The sequence below is a fragment of the Gobio gobio genome (assembly GCF_949357685.1).
Source record: "Gobio gobio genome assembly, chromosome: 24".
Classification (NCBI taxonomy): Eukaryota; Metazoa; Chordata; class Actinopteri; order Cypriniformes; family Gobionidae; genus Gobio; species Gobio gobio.
This window is the reverse complement of record NC_137120.1, coordinates 26111574-26130174: the sequence shown is the minus strand read 5'-3', so window position 1 is coordinate 26130174 and position 18601 is coordinate 26111574. Positions and strand designations below refer to the sequence as shown.

At 38.0% G+C, this 18601-nt stretch overlaps 1 protein-coding gene across 1 annotated transcript; it reads right to left on the bottom strand.

The window, feature by feature from the left end:
• Positions 1 to 8161: 8161 nt before the first annotated feature.
• LOC307120467 (uncharacterized protein) lies at positions 8162 to 10258 on the bottom strand. The gene is made up of 5 exons (XM_079807503.1): positions 10160 to 10258; positions 9700 to 10023; positions 9319 to 9444; positions 9045 to 9154; positions 8162 to 8932 (listed from the first exon to the last, which is right to left on the bottom strand). The coding sequence occupies exons 1-5, from the start codon at positions 10182 to 10184 to the stop codon at positions 8840 to 8842; spliced, it is 678 nt and encodes a 225-aa protein (XP_079663629.1). The 5' UTR covers positions 10185 to 10258; the 3' UTR covers positions 8162 to 8839.
• Between the last annotated feature and the right edge of the window lie 8343 nt (positions 10259 to 18601).

Here is an 18601-nt window from a genome sequence, read left to right as displayed (position 1 = left end):
AATTTGAATATTTTGTGAATCTCTTTACATTTATTTTTGAATCTCAATCTATTTGTTTGGAATAAAGTAACAATTCTAACCCAATAGTTTAGTCATGTGATGCATATTGTACTGATAGATATCTGTTTATATCAGTATGTGCTTGTTGTGTGCTATTCATTTTCAGTTTTTCTAAAGATGAATGTTCATTTGTACAATATTAATATTGCTTTTCTGCAAAGATGACAAAACCTTTACTTGCAATTGCAGTCCTGCGTCAAACTGAGGGTATCTGTGTTTTTGGCTCATATAAGTGTGACCTGAACAGATATTTTGCTGATAAAATGATCGTCGCAAAAACATACATTGAGAAACCGATTATTTCTGGTCTCTTTGTATCATCTCAGTGAGTTTTTATTGCATTTTACACATGCACAGTAAGATTATTTTAACGTTTTCTAATATTTTAGTGTGGACAAAAAACTTTTGGAAACCGCTAACGTGGATGGAGAACATTTTGAAATGAAAACACTATTTTAAATGTTTCCAAATTAATGTGGATGTAGCCTGAATACAGTATACATACACTTATAAGGTGATAATACACTATTGAGGAGAAATGGAAACAGGTGTGGGAGAAGATGATGTATTTTTACACAATAAATTGAAAAAAAGAATAAGATATTTCTTTCAAAATTAACAAAAACCTTCACCTGACGGTGTAAAATACTGATGGAGTTGGGTTGAGCTGAGGCCAAATATACAGTATTATTAGAATTAGTAGAATTCCCCATATGCAAAAAACTTAAATCACATTATACAGACATTTTGAGAGCATTTGTGAACTATCAGACATAAAACCTGATTGGAGCAATTTAGGGTTTTTTTCTCAGTTGTAGCTGCCTTTATAAACATCAAAATGGCAAGATTTATTCCACAACCATTTACAGAAACTATTACACTGCAATGACGGAGTTGACATGTTAAGGCTGTGACCGCAGAGATGTCAATATTGTTTGTTTAAAATATTAAAAACTTTGTGATCCACAATGAGCAGGAAATAGCAAATGCTCCTCAAAGCTGCCCATGACACTGCCTGATTTATTCAGAACATTATACATTATAACAAGTTGATGCAAAGTGAGGACATTTTATAGCTATTTTTAATGGAAAATATAATTCAATGTTTACTTGTTGTATTGTTTGATATCTTAAAGATTTCTGCCTTTTAATGTAACTGTATTTTTTTATTTGTTGCATTTTTGTTGCAACAGTTTTGGCAGTTTTACATTGTGACCTCATGCCAAGGACAGATTAAATTACATGTGTTTCCAAGTATAGAGTGTGCTTTTAAAATAATACTAAAGAAATGATTTAACCCTCTGGGGTACTTCATTTATGGGTCACACTCAGGACCTTCGGGTCAAAAATGACCCGGAGGGTGGGATTAAGATAAAAAAGATTTGAGTAATATCAATTAAATATATTTTTGTTCAATAATATTTTTTCTTTTCTTTTTTGGTGTTTTGAGATAATTTTATGATTTATAATTAATATTTATGCATTAATTATGACCAATTTTTTCCCATTGAATATAATAAAAAATGTATACATATATATATATATATATATATATATATATATATATATATATATATATATATATATATATATATATATATATATACAGTATATATATATATATATATATATATATATATATATATATATATATATATATATATATAGTTTCTGCATGAAAGCAATGTCAGTGTTCTACCATGGCCAGCGAAGAGCCCGGATCTCAATCCCATTGAGCACGTCTGGGACCTGTTGGATCGCATCACTGCGTATTTTTGAGGGACTGGCTTCATAGAACCCGGAAAGCATCAGACCGTTTTACAAGGAGGGACAGAGCAGTGTAGAATAAAGGTCAAATATATGAAAAATAATGCAATTTTTTTTTTAAACGAAGCATGAACACGTTACAGTGCTCCCCACAAACACAATCAAGCCTTCAAAAGAATGTGTTTTACCACCCCTTTAATGATATCGGTGCCATCCAGTGGACACATTGAGCATTTTTACCATGCAATAGCACATTTTTATCACTATAGTGGATCTTGCGTTTTATTAAAAAAAATAAAAAAATCGTAGCCTCATCGGAATGGTTCCGGTGACTTTATACTTGAACTATGAACACCCCAAAAAATTGGGGAAAGGATTTGAAAAGTCTACACACAAAAACACACGCACATACAAATGAACGCGTGCCATTCCAAAAGCTAATTGTGTTTTAGTGTGTGTGTGTGTGTGAGTTTTTTTGTCTGTTGCACTCTTGATGTTTTAGAGATTCACCCCTTCACTGTTGAGTCCTTTTTTTTCTTAATCCTGGCTGATTTGTAAATTGTATGCACAAAAAACTTTGTATTCTCATATTTTTGCCCATTTTCATTTCCTATGGGGGTCATTTTTGACCCGAAGGTCCTGAGTGTCAAACGACCACTTAAACTTGTTTTAACGACCACTTAAACTTTTCAAATCATGTCCCCGATTTTTTTGGGTGTTCATATACCAAGTACCAATAATGTCACCAAGTTTCGGACCAGACTTATTTCATAATACTGCATTACCAATTATCAAAAATGGTAATTAAGTCTTTAAACATCACCATTTCGCCAGCATACACTTCACATAATAGGCAGGCCTGTAGGTGGCACTTGGGCTTCATTACCTATGATAATTTCATCAAATAGTAAACGGTGTATCAATAGACATAAATTCAAGTGAATTGAACACTACTTACCCTTTGGTGCTGCAGTGCTTTGTAGTCAGTTAACATTCATTTTCTCATTGACGCAATTTTATTTATAAAATGTGGCAAACCGCAGATCAAGATTGCTCCCCATATGTATAAGTTTGTCTCTTCATGTAATTTTCATTTTATGAATTTATATCGCATGACATTGTTAGGCGCATCTTGTCAGTAAAGCCGGTTCCTTGATTAGTAGTGAATCGCCATCACCTGCTTTCAGATAGAGTGGCATTTACTACACAGAGCCGTAGTTCACTGACAAGCTGAGCCATATCGCATTAATTATCACGGACGTATCGCCTGCGATAATTCATGCGATAAGGCTCAACTTGTCAGTGAACTACGGCTCTGTGTAGTAAATGCCGCTCTATCTGAAAGCAGGTGATGGCGATTTACTACTAATCAAGGAACCGGCTTTACTGACAAGATGCGTCTAACAATGTCATGCGATATATCGCCCAGCCCTAAACTGTAGTACAATAAGGCTTTGAATATTAACATCTGACCACTCTTGTAGGTTTGCTACTGTCACAATTAAAAACCATATAAGGGTAAAAACTAGGGCTGTCAAAAGATTAATCGCGATTAATCGCATCCAAAATAAAAGTTTGTGTTTACATAATATATGTGTGTGTACTCTGTTAATTATTATTTATATATAAATACACACACATTCATGTATATATTTAAGAAATATTTGCATGTATATACTGTATATACATTTATATAATCTATAATATATATAAATATGAATGTTTTATATATAAAAATATTTTTTTCTTAAATACATACATGCGTGTGTGTGTAGTTATATATAAATAATAATTAACAGAGTACACACACATATATTATGTAAACACAAACTTTTATTTTGTATGCGATTAATCGTGATTAATCTTTTGACAGCCCTAGTAAACACATGACAGGCAGACATGATGTAAGCAACACAGCTACAACTACTAACATTGATGTGTGAATGATCAAGAATTGACAATAGTCAATTGTATTAGTGGCGCCGAGGGGCCCCCAAATAAAATTCTGCTTAGGGCCCCATAAGTGCTTGGGCCGGCCCTGGACTGAAGCCTTTTAGTCTGAGGCATGATGCCTTTTTGTCATATGACTGAGGTCTGAGGATGTCCTTAAATGTTCACCGTACTATGATCTGTGTAATGAAAAGGAGTAGCTTAGTTGTTCTTCTACTTCTCAAAGTTGTTCTACTTCTAATTTTATTTTAACATCTATTTTAACTTCATCTAATACAATAAAAGAATAAATAAATCAAAATGCTGTGTGAGTGTGAATTCAGCTCGTTCTCTGTGTGGTTAAGGTGTCGTTTACAGCTCTGTGGTGTTTCCAGTCAGAAAGAGATGTTTGCTGGGTAACTGCTAAGAGGAAATAAATCTGGGTTACAGAATGAACGTACAGTTCCTCACAGCATATTTGAAAAGATTTCATTGGTTCAGTCATAAGTGGGCTTTCTTTTGATTATATGTCTTAATAAATGTATTTTTATTTAACGTTTCATGTGATATCAAACCACTGAGAGTCTAACAAACGCACTATTAACTTTCCAAGCTAGAAGAAGATTTACTGGTAGGCCTAAACAAACTAACATCACAGATGCTTTTACAGCAGCACGCAAAGGAGCTCAATATGAAAACAGCAACTTCAAAAAATAATCTTTCGTATGGTTCCTCACCTTAATTGAGAAGTCTCATCAGACTGTGTAGCTTCTCTCTTCTACAGCTAATAACATGATGAGAAGGATCTTCAAAGAAACACTTATGACATTAAATGTTGCTAAATGCCATTTGACTTGTACTTGAATAAACTCACATTGTAAAGTGAACCAGCACTCGGGGTGTTTTTTTTTTTTTTTCACTCAACATGAACATAAGATGTTAAAGGTAGGGTAGGCAATTTCGGAGCGGCTAGCAATTGCAAGCTAGCTTTGAAAGCATTAGATCCCACCCTTTCTTCAGAGCATCTCCAAAGCCACACCTCCAAAACACATGAACTTGCAGGTCGCACACAGCCAGAGCAGATTCAGCAAAGCGCCACGAGAGACACCGTTAAATTATCTTATTGTCTCAAAACGTACACAACTTACAGAGCTTTTACTTGACTGCTGCAGATTCATTTCGGCGTTGATAGTGTTGACATAGATACGCATAAATCCGAGTCTGAGTTCTGTTCCGAACTGTTCCGGCTAGAACATCACGGGATGCCATATGCATTCATTCTGAACATCCTTGCACACTGTTGTATTTATTTATATTATCTTATTTTGAATCTTTTAATTAAAATTTTAAAGAAAATTTGCATATTACATTATATTACATTATATGTCCGTTTGTGTAATATGTCTGGTCTGTATTTTGTGTCAATTTTGCTGCTGCAACAGCGCAATTTCCCTTTGGGGATTAATAAAGTTTTTCTATTCTATTCTATTCTATTCTATTCTATTCTATTCTATTCTATTCTATTCTATTCTATTCTATTCTATTCTATTCTATATCGGAATTACTGTTAGGACATGGTGTGAACGTAGCATGAATTTGTTGTTTCGGTTCAGGAGGAACTGTAAAAGGCGACTGCTGTTTGTTTTTGGTGCTCGGTGACTGTCTGTACAACTCTGCATACACTCTAAAAAAAAAAAAGGTGCTAAGGTGCTATATAGCACCTCTGAAGAACCGCTGAAGAACCACTGAAGCACCAAAATTGGTTCTATATAGCACTAAAAAAGTTTCCCTTATGATTCCGAGCCAAGAACCATTTTTGGTGCCATATAGAACCTTTTTTTTTTAGAGTGTAGCCTTATGGAACATGCTGACAGTATGAGGTATGGAAATGCATATGTTGACAGGCAGGTAGGATGTCGTATCATTGCATTTGGACTGCCCTTGTCCTGAGACTTCCACAGACGATATATGTACATTTTTCTAGTACTATTTAGACCACTTCGATTGCTAACAGGATGTGAAGAGAGTTTCAACCAAAATAACAAAAAGTGTTTATGAAAAAAAAAAATTGCCTACCCAACCTTTAAGACAAGATGCAAAAGAGGAATAAACAAAAGGTGGGTTATTATCATGGCCAGACAAATTCACAATAACGATATACCGCTAGATCTATATATATATTTTTTGAAGAATCACACGATTGCATTCAAAAGGCACAATCACACTTAATGGCAATATGTTTGAAATAACTTCCTTCTGTGAACTAATGAGGCTTCTCATCATGGAATGAGGCAGAAATGATATTATTTTATAATTGATTTATTATCATTATGAATACCCAAGATGGCTTGATGAATACAAATAAAGCATACTGTCTCAATAGTGTGTTAACCCTTAAATGCATACCTCATGTCTTTAGTGATCCGGGACGCCACTCGCTATCCTGCATTTTTTTGAAGTTAGACTTCAACCTTCTTAGTTTTCCTCAATCAATTCATTATAAACAAGAAAAAAAAATGTTTTCCAATTCATTTTTTTGTAAAAAAAATGTATAAGGTCGCGAACGACCCGAGGTGTGTAACAGTGTATGTATATTTTTTTGTGCACAACATTAATTAAAAAATTCACTCATAGTTACTGCAGGCAGAAGAATCATCAGCAAAACTTGAAATGGCTCAGTGATTTACTGAGCTGAACACAATCAAATACTAGTGTCACTGTAACTTGATGTTGGATCTGGTCTGTCAACAATCAAAATATTGATTTTGAAGAAGTTGAAAATGATAGTTTTGAGAATATGTGTGAGATGGTGAATATGAGCCAGATGCTGAATGTACCAGGAAATGAGCTCTGACGAGGACAGTGATGATGGTTTAAAACATCTGCTCAAACTGAACCCTTACAAGCTCCAAAAGGTAACAACATATGCTTTATTTTATTCTTCTGTTTTTGTTACTCTAATATCAGGAGAGTTTTATATAATTGCGGCAAGTAGAGATCCATCTGTGTTAGATATAGACCTGAGTCGCGAAAGACCTAAATATGTAATAATGATTGGTGAATTATTCATGCATTTAAAGGGATAGTTCACCCAAAAATGATTTTTTAAAAATAATTATCTAGCTTCCGCCAGACTGCCTTCCATATTCAACTTATGAAAAAATCATAACTGGCGCAACGATGATGTCGCATGTAGCGTAAGCGGTTTGAACTGCGAGAGGCACTACACTTTCTTTGTAAATTGAATTCTGAAGGCGGTCTGGTGGAAGCTAGATATTTTACTTTAGAAAGTTAAATATGGATATTTTTCTTACACAAACCTGTTGGTTTGCTTCAGAAGGCCTTTATTAACCCCCGGAGCCGTGTGGATTACTTTTATAATGGATGAATGCACGTTTTTGGGCTTCAAATTTTGGGGCGCCGTTGGATTAGCCATGGACATTTTTTTATATAACTCCAATTGTATTCGTCTGAAAGAAGAATGTCATATACACATAGGGTGGCTTGAGGGTGAGTGAAGTATAATTTTCATTTTTGGGTGAACTATCCCGTTAACAGACTTGGTAAGCACTAAGGCCTGGTTTAACAGACCGGTCTTAGATTAAGCCAGGATTAGGCTTTAGTTCAATTCGGACATTTAAGTTGCTAAACATTATTTAAGATATATGCCAGTGCAAACTGCTTTCAGTTAAAACAGCTCAAACATGCATTTTAGTCTAAGACTAGACTTGTGCCTTGTCTGTGAAACTAGAGGTAAATCAATGTTTACTGTGTAGATCTAGTAAACAAACAGATCAGACAGTTTCCATTTGAGGTTAAGACAACTGTGAGAACTGAGATACATTAATGTATAAAGGTATTGGAAAAACACTGCACTCGGTTGAAGGTTAAACCCCCACTATAGACAAAGGTAAGAGACCCTGTTTTTCATTGGTTGTGGCCAGTGGAACATGTTTCTGGTTTTGGTTTAGCACTAACAAAATGGCAAATTGCAATGTGCATGCACATATACATATAACAAATATATCTAATATGCATCAATAACACTAAAATCGAAGATCCAAATTTGAGGTGTGACTCATGCAAAGCCATTTCCAAAGAACTTTCGACTTTGCTTTTATCTTTTCTTTGATTTTAGTCTATTTATTATTCCTTTAATTATGAATCTGACAATGATGCTTATGTTGTGTCTGTGTTCATAAGATCATAACATCCTAATTCATCAATAATGACATTATTTAATGTCATGTTAAAGTTTTATTGACTAATTATTAATAAAATGCTGTTTTTTTAAGGAATTATAATATCATTACCAGAGAGACGGCTAGCAATACCCGGCTAAATAACTTTCAGTATGGCAGATTTTTCATAGATGTCGGACATACAAAAACATGCACAAATGCTTATACTTAGAAATGTATGTTTATTTATTTAATATAAAGAAGCAACTTTATAAGAAGGCCAGTTTTAACTGAATTGTGTTCTCAGTATAAGGATATATTCATAAAAGTCAGAGAAAATTTTCACATTTAAATACTGTCATAAATATTTAGATATTCAAAACAATTGTACACCTAACTGTGAATTTAATGACATTTAAAAATTGAATATATTAAAGTCATTATAGTCATAGCCTTTTCTTTTTTTTGTATCAGTTTAAAATAATGAAGTACATTTAAAATACAAGGTCAATGTTTTTCCTTAGAGACAATATGTATACTATTCATTTGCCAGCATGTTTTTTTCTCTCAACAGATAAAGCACTTTAAAAAACCCAGCAGTTAAACATTTGGTAATTTAACTGATGCTGTTTCATACTAAATAATTGATGCAGTGATAAATTAAAGCACATTAAATTTAGTACATTTGAACTTATTATTTTATTAAAAAAAAAAAAAAAAATCTTTTTTCTCTCTAAACTTTCCTGCGAATCCCCAGCACGCTTTGCATTTCAAAACCCCTGAACTAAAGAATGTGATGGTGGTTAATGTGAGTTAAATATATCATGAGAGCTGACACACAGTTTGTGGTTAGAGGTTCAAGAAACAGTGAACAAAATAAGTAGTCCATCATACTCATATGTTCATGATTTCGCCGGCTTTAGTGCAGCATAGGTGCTGTTGACTTGACTGGACCGAAAGTTTCTACGCAGCTTGGAAAAATCCACCTCAGCATACTGAAAGAGCAATGAAGAAAACAATAAAAACTGTAGCTGTGCATTGATCAAAGGGTTGGATAGGATTCTGTTGGAGTAAAAGGTCTGCAGGAATCCTATTATTATCAATTACCTGCAATTGGTCCTGATGCTCTTCTATCACTTGCGTCTGCTGTAGATCAGTGTTGAGTTGTGATTGTTCTGTAGACCTTCTCTTTCCAATGACAAAAACCTTTACAAGTCCTAAAAATGGAACAATGAATTCAGATTCAATATTAAAGCATTTATATAAAGTTAATTAAAATACCAAAAAAAAAAAAAAAAAAAAAAGTCAAAAGCTTAAGTAAAGAACTTACACTATTAACATAAACTGCAAAATAGAGAAGAGCATCATATTGATAACTCACCAATCACCACAATGACCAGAAGCCCATTAATCAGACCAGATATTATAATAATCTGCCATTGTGTCTGATGCTTATCAGGAAACTCCACCACTGTATGATTGTGACACTCAGATAGTTGAGTTGGTTCTGTAAAGAAAATGTTCATAATCTGATATAGTTACAACTTCTTTTAGTCTGGAGACTAAATCTTTTTAGTATTTAGAGGTAAATACGTATCTATAACATATTTAACTTTTTTTGGAGCTACCACTGAGTGTTGTTATGTTTTGCTATAGGTGCTCCAAAAATACATAAGTACTGAAGTAGAAAATCACAAATGTATAAATAAATAATAGAAAATATTCGTAGTGATTTTCAATAAGGATTAGCAAATGACCTCACCGGTGAAGTGCAGTCTGGTGCTGTTGCCGAGTTTTGGAGGTGAATCTGTGTTCATACAGTAATAAAATCCTAATTCATCAGCAGTCACATTATTTATAACCAGATGATGTTTAAACTGCAGGGAATATTTCTTTCTGAATGCATTATTTAAGTAAAAAGGTGCTTTTGGAGTTGAGGTTGACCGTAGAATCACTGTTGGAGGATCTGGTGTTTTCAGTAAAATCCAATAAACCTCATTTTCATCAAGATCACAGTTTATGGTCACATTTGATCCCAGATCAGTTAGTTGATCTGACACTGCAGCTCGACAACAGATCAAGACATCTATGAGATAAAAAAAATATATCATGCATCACAATACATTTTTAATTAGTTGCTTAAAACCACTATAAAACCTCTAACAAGAAACAATTTATGTATTAACGCGCACAAATATGTTAATATCTTGTTATAAACTCACAGAGCTGAAGCTGAAGGATTTTCATGTTACTGGTGGAATAAGACCATTGAATCTAATGAAATATGGTTCCCGCCAGACATTTATGATGAAATCTACTGCAGCTCTGAACCAGACAGCAGAGGAAGTAAGTCAAGTTTGCTCTGACCACAATGTACACCGCCCCGCCCCCCCCACACACACCCCACCACGATCATTACTTTATTAAGTTAAACATGACAGTAAATTGCCAGATAACTGCAGTAGCATCAGCAAATTTGACACATAAAGCCAACACACTCTCGTGAAAATTCGTGATATTTTGTACAAGATGCTAAAACCGTATATGCTATTATAAAGTATGACTAAGATTGTATTAAAACAGTTATATATTTTTTCCTATTGCAAACATGGTCAAGTTTAGATTTGAATTCGTATTATCTTATGATCTTGTACTAATTATTATGAATTATCATGCGACTGGGTTGCTGTATCTAACACTGTGAAACAAAGAGAAGAGTAAATAGTTTCTTCCAAGGTTTGTGACAAAGTTTTGGTGTGTAAGCATGGTTCACTTAGCCTCTGTTGGTAGACACTATAGCGCCACCATTTTGCAAGTATAGATGAAAGGATAGATGCAAGGTGAAACTTACGAACATAACCTAATGAAAAAAGAAAACATAATGGCTTTAAATCTAAAAAGCACAAAACATCAGTTTTTTTTAATTAAGAATTTGATAAAACTTCTAATAATATGTGTTTATCATTATTTAACATCATGATAATTATATAATTATCACAACTGAATATTTAAGACACCAATCAAGCATTGTTTTTTTATGATAGTACATTAGTAGATGGAACGCAGGGCTCGACATTAAGCATGTTCACATGCTTGTCCTTCGGACAAGTAAATCTGTCATCCACTTGTCCGAGTAAAAAATGTGCTTGTCCGGAAAAAAAACAACAACATTTTTGTGTGTGTTGTAAATAAAATTCACATATGCATATTTGTGATATTTTTACCTTTTATAAAGGGCATTTTCCCCTAATCTTATTAAATATAGGCTATGTGTCACACCACGGTCTGTCCAGCAGAGGGAAACCAAGAGCACGAGATCTTCCTATTCACTGCTCGTTATTGGTTCAATGATATCACCTGTACCTAGCTTGTTAGAGTGTTAACAGGTGTATATTTAAAGACTTGCATTTGTTTGTACCTTTGCTCAGTCTTGAAGTTTGTCTTGCCTAGCCTAGGTTTTTGTGTATACCCTTTTGGGCCACCCTAAAAGACTTTTGCTCAGACCTTTTTGACCAGCTTCTCTGGTAATCTTTGTTTTATGTTTTTGGACTCTTTTGCCTGCATCATCCAGTGTGGATTTGAATCTTGCCCTACCAAGCTCTGATGCTAGATCTTTTGTGTTTGCTCAAGATTACAAGAACTACAAGAATAATAAGTAAAGACTTTCAGTTTTCCTTCTAAACCTGCCTCTTGTGATTATCTGCCAATTAGGTCCACACTGCCCCAATAGAACAGTGGTTAGAACCTTGGGTTTTCCAGCAACACACTCTGGGTTCGAATCCGGACCTGACAGTAAGACTGAGCCAAACAAGATATGGACCTGGCAGATACTGAACAGATTCACGGAGCCATTAGCAAACAGGGAGTTTTGCTTGGATCACATGAGACACAGCTCCAGAGATTGACCGATGCTGTGAACCAGATTGGGGAGTCGCTGCAACAACTACAAGTACGCTTGCCTCGAGAACCTGTGGTATTACCAGCACCAGAAACCCCACCATTAACTGCACCAATGCCCCAAGAACCAAAGATTCCTCCCCCTCAGCGCTATGGTGGGAAGCCTGGTACCTGCAAGGGCTTCCTTACTCAAGTGTCACTCATCTTCGAACTCCAACCAGCCACCTTTACTTCTGAGAAGGCTAAGATTGCATACATTATCTCCTTGTTGTGTGACCGTGCACTGGATTGGGCCTCAACCCTCTGGAGACAACAGTCCCCCATATGCTCTGATCTAAAAGTGTTCACAGAGACTATTCAACAAGTATTTGACCATCCAGTCAGTGGCCGTGAGGCAGCAAGGAGACTATTAGACCAACATCAGGCGCATCAATCTGTGGCCAAAGCTCGCTAAGGGGAGTGGGGTCCTTAGCGAGTGGTACTGCTCAGTTTGACACTCCTCACTCCCGTTTACTGCTGCCAGCTACTCTTACCTGGGGGGACCTCAATGAGAAGACAGTGACTTTGAAAGCATTTGTTGATTCCGGTGCAGCGGATAACTTTTTATGGACATTAATTTCGCTAAGGAAATGTGTATCCCCTATGAGACTTGCTCTTCGTTCTGGAAGGTTGAAGCCCTAGATGGCAGACCGATAGGGTCTGGAATAATCAAGTTCAGAACCGTTCCTTTGTGCTTGACCATTGAGACTAACCATCATGAAACTATCTCTTTTTATCTGATCAAGTCTTCCAGAGAACCCCTTATTCTAGGTTACCCTTGGCTGCGGCTTCACGACCCTCAATTCTCCTGGACCTCTGGAACTCTCCTTCATTGGGGCTCTGCGTGTGATGATTCCTGTATCTCTCCTGCTTCCACTGTGGTCGGGAGTAAAGAAATTCTGGCAGCTGTTGAAGGGGTGAGTGCCAGTCCCTTGAATAAGCCACAAGATCTTACACTCATGCCCCCTGAATATTATGACTTGCGAGAAGTGTTTAGCAAACAACGTGCTACTAAGCTACCCCCTCATCGACCATACGATTGCGCTATTGACCTTCTTCCTGACGCACTCCCTCCAAGAGGTCACCTATATTCCCTCTCTGCACCAGAGACTAAGGCCATGAACGAATATATCAAGGATGCTTTGAGTACTGGTTTTATTCGCCCATCATCTTCACCAGCTAGTGCTGGTTTCTTTTTTGTCCCTAATGTGGTGAAGTGAGTGACTCATTGCCACGTCACCCTCATTACATATACGGCCAATAGGGTTCTGTCCCTTGGGGTATATAGAGTCTGTGGATGCTCCCTGGGATACGTCATTGAAAGCCCGCCCCTTTGTCATTCATTCCAAGAGATCGCGGAGGTATGTGTATCAGCTGTGCAGTCGGGGTTGTTTAGATGTTAGTATTAAGTGTTTTATGGTGCCTTTTATCTGTATTTGTTTAGTGTGACACTCGGCCATCGAGGCTGTGCGCGTTCTCGTGGTGACACCTTCATTGTGGTAAGTTTTAATGATATTTTGTAACCTTTCGGGTAGTTCGTTTGGTTGAGCGATCTGCAATGCGTTTTAGTGTGGCACGCCTTTGGGCTTCCGTTGGTGTGACGTCTCCTCACTTTCTGCGTCGGAGTATCAGCTGTTTATTGACTCACTAACAGCATATGAATTCTATGTGCCTGTGATTGTGTGTGTGCGCGCCGAAGTTGAATCAGGGTGAGTACATTTACTATCGTTTCTTTTAATCTACAACTGTTTTTAATTAGATAGTTAATGACTATTTGTGTTTAGGAGTTCTCTTTTGCTCGTGTTAAAGCAAGGCTGAGCAGCTACTTTAACGAACTTGCTGTCAGCAACCCATGCTTTTGTGAGCCACGTCTGCTGCTTTGTGGAAGCCGAATTGTACTGCTGGACTTCACTTTATCTATTGCTCAGGCAATTTATTCGTTCTTTCGGGCTCAAGTGGGTCAGAAGGAGTACTTTATTTGGTCTCATAAATTGTGTTTTGTTTATTTCTTATGAATGTGACTGGTTTATATTTTATTTTCTTTGTTTTTTATTATAGATGATCATTTATTATAGATGATCATTTATCTCATAGCTTGATTTTGTTTTCATTATTTGTCTCATTTCGATTTGTCTATCTCTAATCATTTCTAAATTTATTTCTTTTCTGTATCCTGCAGGAGCTGGGTTCCCCTGGAGGCAGGCTGGTGGGTTTTAGCTGCAGGCCTTCACCCTAGATAGGGGTTAAAAGTGTGGTGTGATTCTTAATCACTATTTTGTAGTGGAGTGATTCTTCAAGGTGTGTTTCATTGCCAGATGCAGCTATAGCTAGCCTGCTTCTCTGTGGTCTCAGCCCCTGCCGTGATCATATTCTTTTGTTTTGGTTGCCTTAACTTTTGTTTATTACGTAATGAGACAATTGATTGTGTTTGTTTAATTGCTCTCTTTAATAAAACAAATGCCTGTTTCTATTTGAACTCACGTCTCTTGCCTCTCATGAGCAAACGGACTTGTGTCCTATTTATTAGATTATTTCCCCGGTAATTCGGGGTGGCGTAGTCACTACTAGACGGCCACGTATTGCTACACTAAGTAGGACTGTAGTCTTAGGCCCTGTATAGACTATCGTGGGCTTAATAAAGTGACTGTAAAGAATCGTTACCCTCTCCCGCTAATGTCATCTGCCTTTGAACTGCTCCAGAAAGCTAAGATCTTTTCAAAGTTAGATCTGCGAAGTGCGTGCAACTTGGTACGAATAAAGGAGGGAGACGAATGGAAAACAGCCTTCAGTACCCCAACTGGCCACTGGGAATATCAAGTCATGCCTTTTGGGTTAGCTAATGCCCCAGCAGTGTTTCAGGCCTTCATCAATGACGTCTTGAGGGAGATGTTGAATCGCTTTGTGTTTGTCTATTTAGATGATATACTGATTTTCTCAGACTCTCTACAGGAACACATTCACCATGTCCAACAGGTCCTGAGGAGGCTCCTTGACAATCACCTTTTCGTAAAGCTCGAAAAATGTGAGTTCCATGTGCCCCAAGTCTCATTCTTAGGCTATGTTGTCACACAAGAAGGCATCCAGATGGAACCAACAAAGGTATCTGCTATCACCAACTGGCCCCAGTCCAAATCATTAAAGCAGGTACAAAGATTTCTTGGGTTTGCCAACTTTTACAGGAAGTTTATTCGCAATTTCAGCACTATTGCAGCACCCATCTCCGCACTTACTAGAGGATCACCTGCTCGTATCCAATGGACTGCTGAGGCTCAGCAGGCGTTCGACAGGTTAAAGGGACTGTTCTCATCTGCCCCTATCCTGGAACACCCAAACCCTGAGTTACCATTTATCGTGGAGGTGGATGCATCAGAGGAGGGAGTTGGAGCAGTACTCTCCCAAAGGTCTATCACAGATGACAAGGTCCATCCATGTTCTTTCTTTTCCAGACGCCTGTTGCCAGCAGAGAGAAACTATGATGTGGGTAACCGAGAGCTCCTTGCTGTGAAACTTGCACTGGAGGAGTGGCGCCACTGGCTGGAGGGGGCTAAGCATCCTTTTATTGTGTGGACAGACCACAAAAACCTGGCCTACCTACAGCAGGCAAAGCGCCTTAACCCCCGGCAGGCCAGGTGGGCTCTCTTTTTTACCCGTTTTAATTATGTGATCTCTTACAGACCTGGATCCAAAAATCTTAAGGCTGATGCCTTGTCACGGCAGTATGATTGTTCCCAGAAGGACCGTTCCCCAGAATTCATTATCCCCAGAGACTGCATTCTTGCACCGGTTTGCAGGTCCATTGAGGATCCAGTGCGTGAGGCTCTACAGGGCGTACACATTCCTGATGAAGTCCCAGCAGGATGCTTGTTTGTGCCCAAGGAAGCAAGATCCGAGGTCCTCCAGTGGGGGCATGCTTCTGCCCTTGCTGGACATTCAGGAACTGAGAGGACGTTGGATTTTATTCAGAGACGCTTCTGGTGGCCAGAGATGACAAGAGCAGTCCGATCTTTTGTACAAGCCTGCCCAGTCTGCGCTCAACAGAAATCATCTAATCAGTGCCCTGCCGGCCTTCTACATCCCTTGCCTATCCCACAACGCCCCTGGTCTCACATCTCCATGGATTTTATCACAGGTTTACCAACTTCTGAAGGTAACACTGTTGTACTGGTGGTGGTGGACCGCTTCTCTAAGTCTGCACACTTCATTCCATTACCTAAACTCCCTTCTGCCAAGGAAACTGCTGATATTATTCTTCAGAATGTTGTAAGAATCCATGGAATTCCAGTAGACATTGTTTCTGATCAAGGTCCCCAGTTTATGTCTCGTCACTGGAAAGCATTCTGGTCCCTGTTTGGCTCTTCTGTCAGTCTCTCCTCAGGTTTCCACCCTCAGTCTAACGGCCAAACAGAACGGATAAATCAGGAGTTGGAGAAATACCTTCGCTGCTTCACATCTCATCAGCCATCCTCCTGGAGTCGTTTCTTACTATGGGCAGAGCTGGCACACAACACCTTACGAAGCTCCTCCACAGGTCTGTCTCCATTTAAGTGACAATTTGGATTCGAGCCACCATTGTTTTTCAGCCAAGAGATAGAGGTTGGAGTCCCTAATGCTGAGAGATTCGTTATGCGCTGCAGAAGGACATGGAAAAGGGCTCATGTAGCCTTGAAGAGCGCTTCCACCCGCTCCAAGAGGTATGCAGTCAAGAGAAGGAGGGCAACTCCACACTTCAGAATCGGACAAAGAGTCTGGCTCTCAGCTAAGGACTTGCTGTTAAAGGTTGAATCCAAGAAACTTGCCCCAAGATTTGTTGACCCATTCAAAATCACCAGACGGGTTAACCCTGTTACATACCAGCTTGCCCTACCAAGATCTTTAAGAGTAAGACCTACTTTTCATGTGTCCCATTTGAAACCCGTATTAACCTCTCATTTGTCTCCCCCAGCCCCCACCCCTCCTGCCCCTCGCATTATAGAAGGTGGTCCCACGTACACCGTGAAAAGGTTGCTTGATTCAAGACGCCGTGGCTTTCACTACCTGGTCGACTGGCAGGGTTATGGGCCTAAGGAACGTACCTGGGTGCCAGCACGACACATCTTAGACCCAGACCTGATAAAGACGTTCCATCACTTGCATCCTGACCGTCCTGGGCCGTCGGGAGTCAGCCGTAAAGGGGGGGGGCCCTGTCACACCACGGTCTCTCCAGCAGAGGGAAACCAAGAGCACGAGATCTTCCTATTCACTGCTCGTTATTGGTTCAATGATATCACCTGTACCTAGCTTGTTAGAGCGTTAACAGGTGTATATTTAAAGACTTGCATTTGTTTGTACCTTTGCTCAGTCTTGAAGTTTTTCTTGCCTAGCCTACGTTTTTGTGTATACCCTTTTGGTCCACCCTAAAAGACTTTTGCTCAGACCTTTTTGACCAGCTTCTCTGGTAATCTTTGTTTTATGTTTATGGACTCTTTTGCCTGCATCATCCAGTGTGGATTGGAATCTTGCCCTACCAAGCTCTGATGCTAGATCTTTTGTGTTCGCTCAAGATTACAAGAATAATAAGTAAAGACTTTCAGTTTTCCTTCTAAACCTGCCTCTTGTAATTATCTGCCAATTGGGTCCACACTGCCCCAATAGAACAGTGGTTAGAACCTTGGGTTTTCCAGCAACACACTCTGGGTTCGAATCTGGACCTGACAGTATGATTCAGATTTCCTTTTAAATTATTAAATTGGATCAATAAATTAGAAGACGACACTGGCTGTTACCAGTCAAATTAAATAATTTACACTGAAAAATTACAACTGCATTAAATAATGTTATGAGACTGTTTTAAATATTTTTTGAATATACAAATAAGAAATGTTGGAAAGATGAAACTAAACCACCAGTAGGTGGCAGCAGGTGACCGTCTGAATGAGTGAGTCATTGAGTCGATTTGTTCAAACGCTGATTCATTCAAGAATGAGGCGGTCGTTTATGAATAGTTCATTGAATCTTTGATTCTATCGATTCATTCAAAACGCTGAATCATTCACTAACACGTTGTTGCTGTAACACTCGTTCTGCTGTGATCTTTTGGAACTATTTTCGCTGCTGAAATAGAACAAAAACACTCAATATTGCATCAAAATGTAAGTGACTTAATGTTAATAATTGTTTATGGAACTGTCATATGAAATCAGTGTCCTTTTCAGTCGTGATGTTATTCAGGAAAACAGCACTCTTGATAATGTGACATTGCAACTGTATCATGTTATAAATATAAATAAGCTCCACATTTCTACATTTTTACGGCAGTGTGTTAACTGAGTTTCTCTGTGTGAGCGGTGCACATATGTTTCGATTTCTCCTCGAGAGGCTGCGCGGTGCACATGTTTCGATTTCTCCTCGAGAGGCTGCGCGAGCGTCAACAGTGCAACTTAGTTACCATCAATTATACATTATTATCATTCACTGTCAATCGCCACTTACAGTAATGAATGCAGAATCATTCTTGCATTTGGGTGATTCCCTAGTTATTTTTGTTAATGACGTTTTATCAGGCTACTTGTCCGTCGGGCAAGTAAAATTCTCTTTCACTTGCCCCTTCAAAAAATCCACTTGTCCCGGACAAGCGGACAAGCGTTAATGTCGAGCCCTGTAACGTATTAACGACAATTTCATAATAAACAGAAGAATCACAGGGTATAATTTAATGATTGATTTATCATTCATGTTATTCAATGTTTTGT

What these genes read in the sequence shown, in the direction of transcription:
- LOC307120467 (XM_079807503.1), bottom strand. Translation starts at nt 10,184, where the DNA reads ATGAAAATCCTTCAGCTTCAGCTCT. An exon ending in TCTGGTCATTGTGGTGATTG is followed by an intron (nt 9,155 to 9,318) that starts GTGAGTTATCAA and finishes TTCCATTTTTAG; the next exon opens with GACTTGTAAAGGTTTTTGTC. An exon ending in AGCATCAGGACCAATTGCAG is followed by an intron (nt 8,933 to 9,044) that starts GTAATTGATAAT and finishes TTGCTCTTTCAG; the next exon opens with TATGCTGAGGTGGATTTTTC.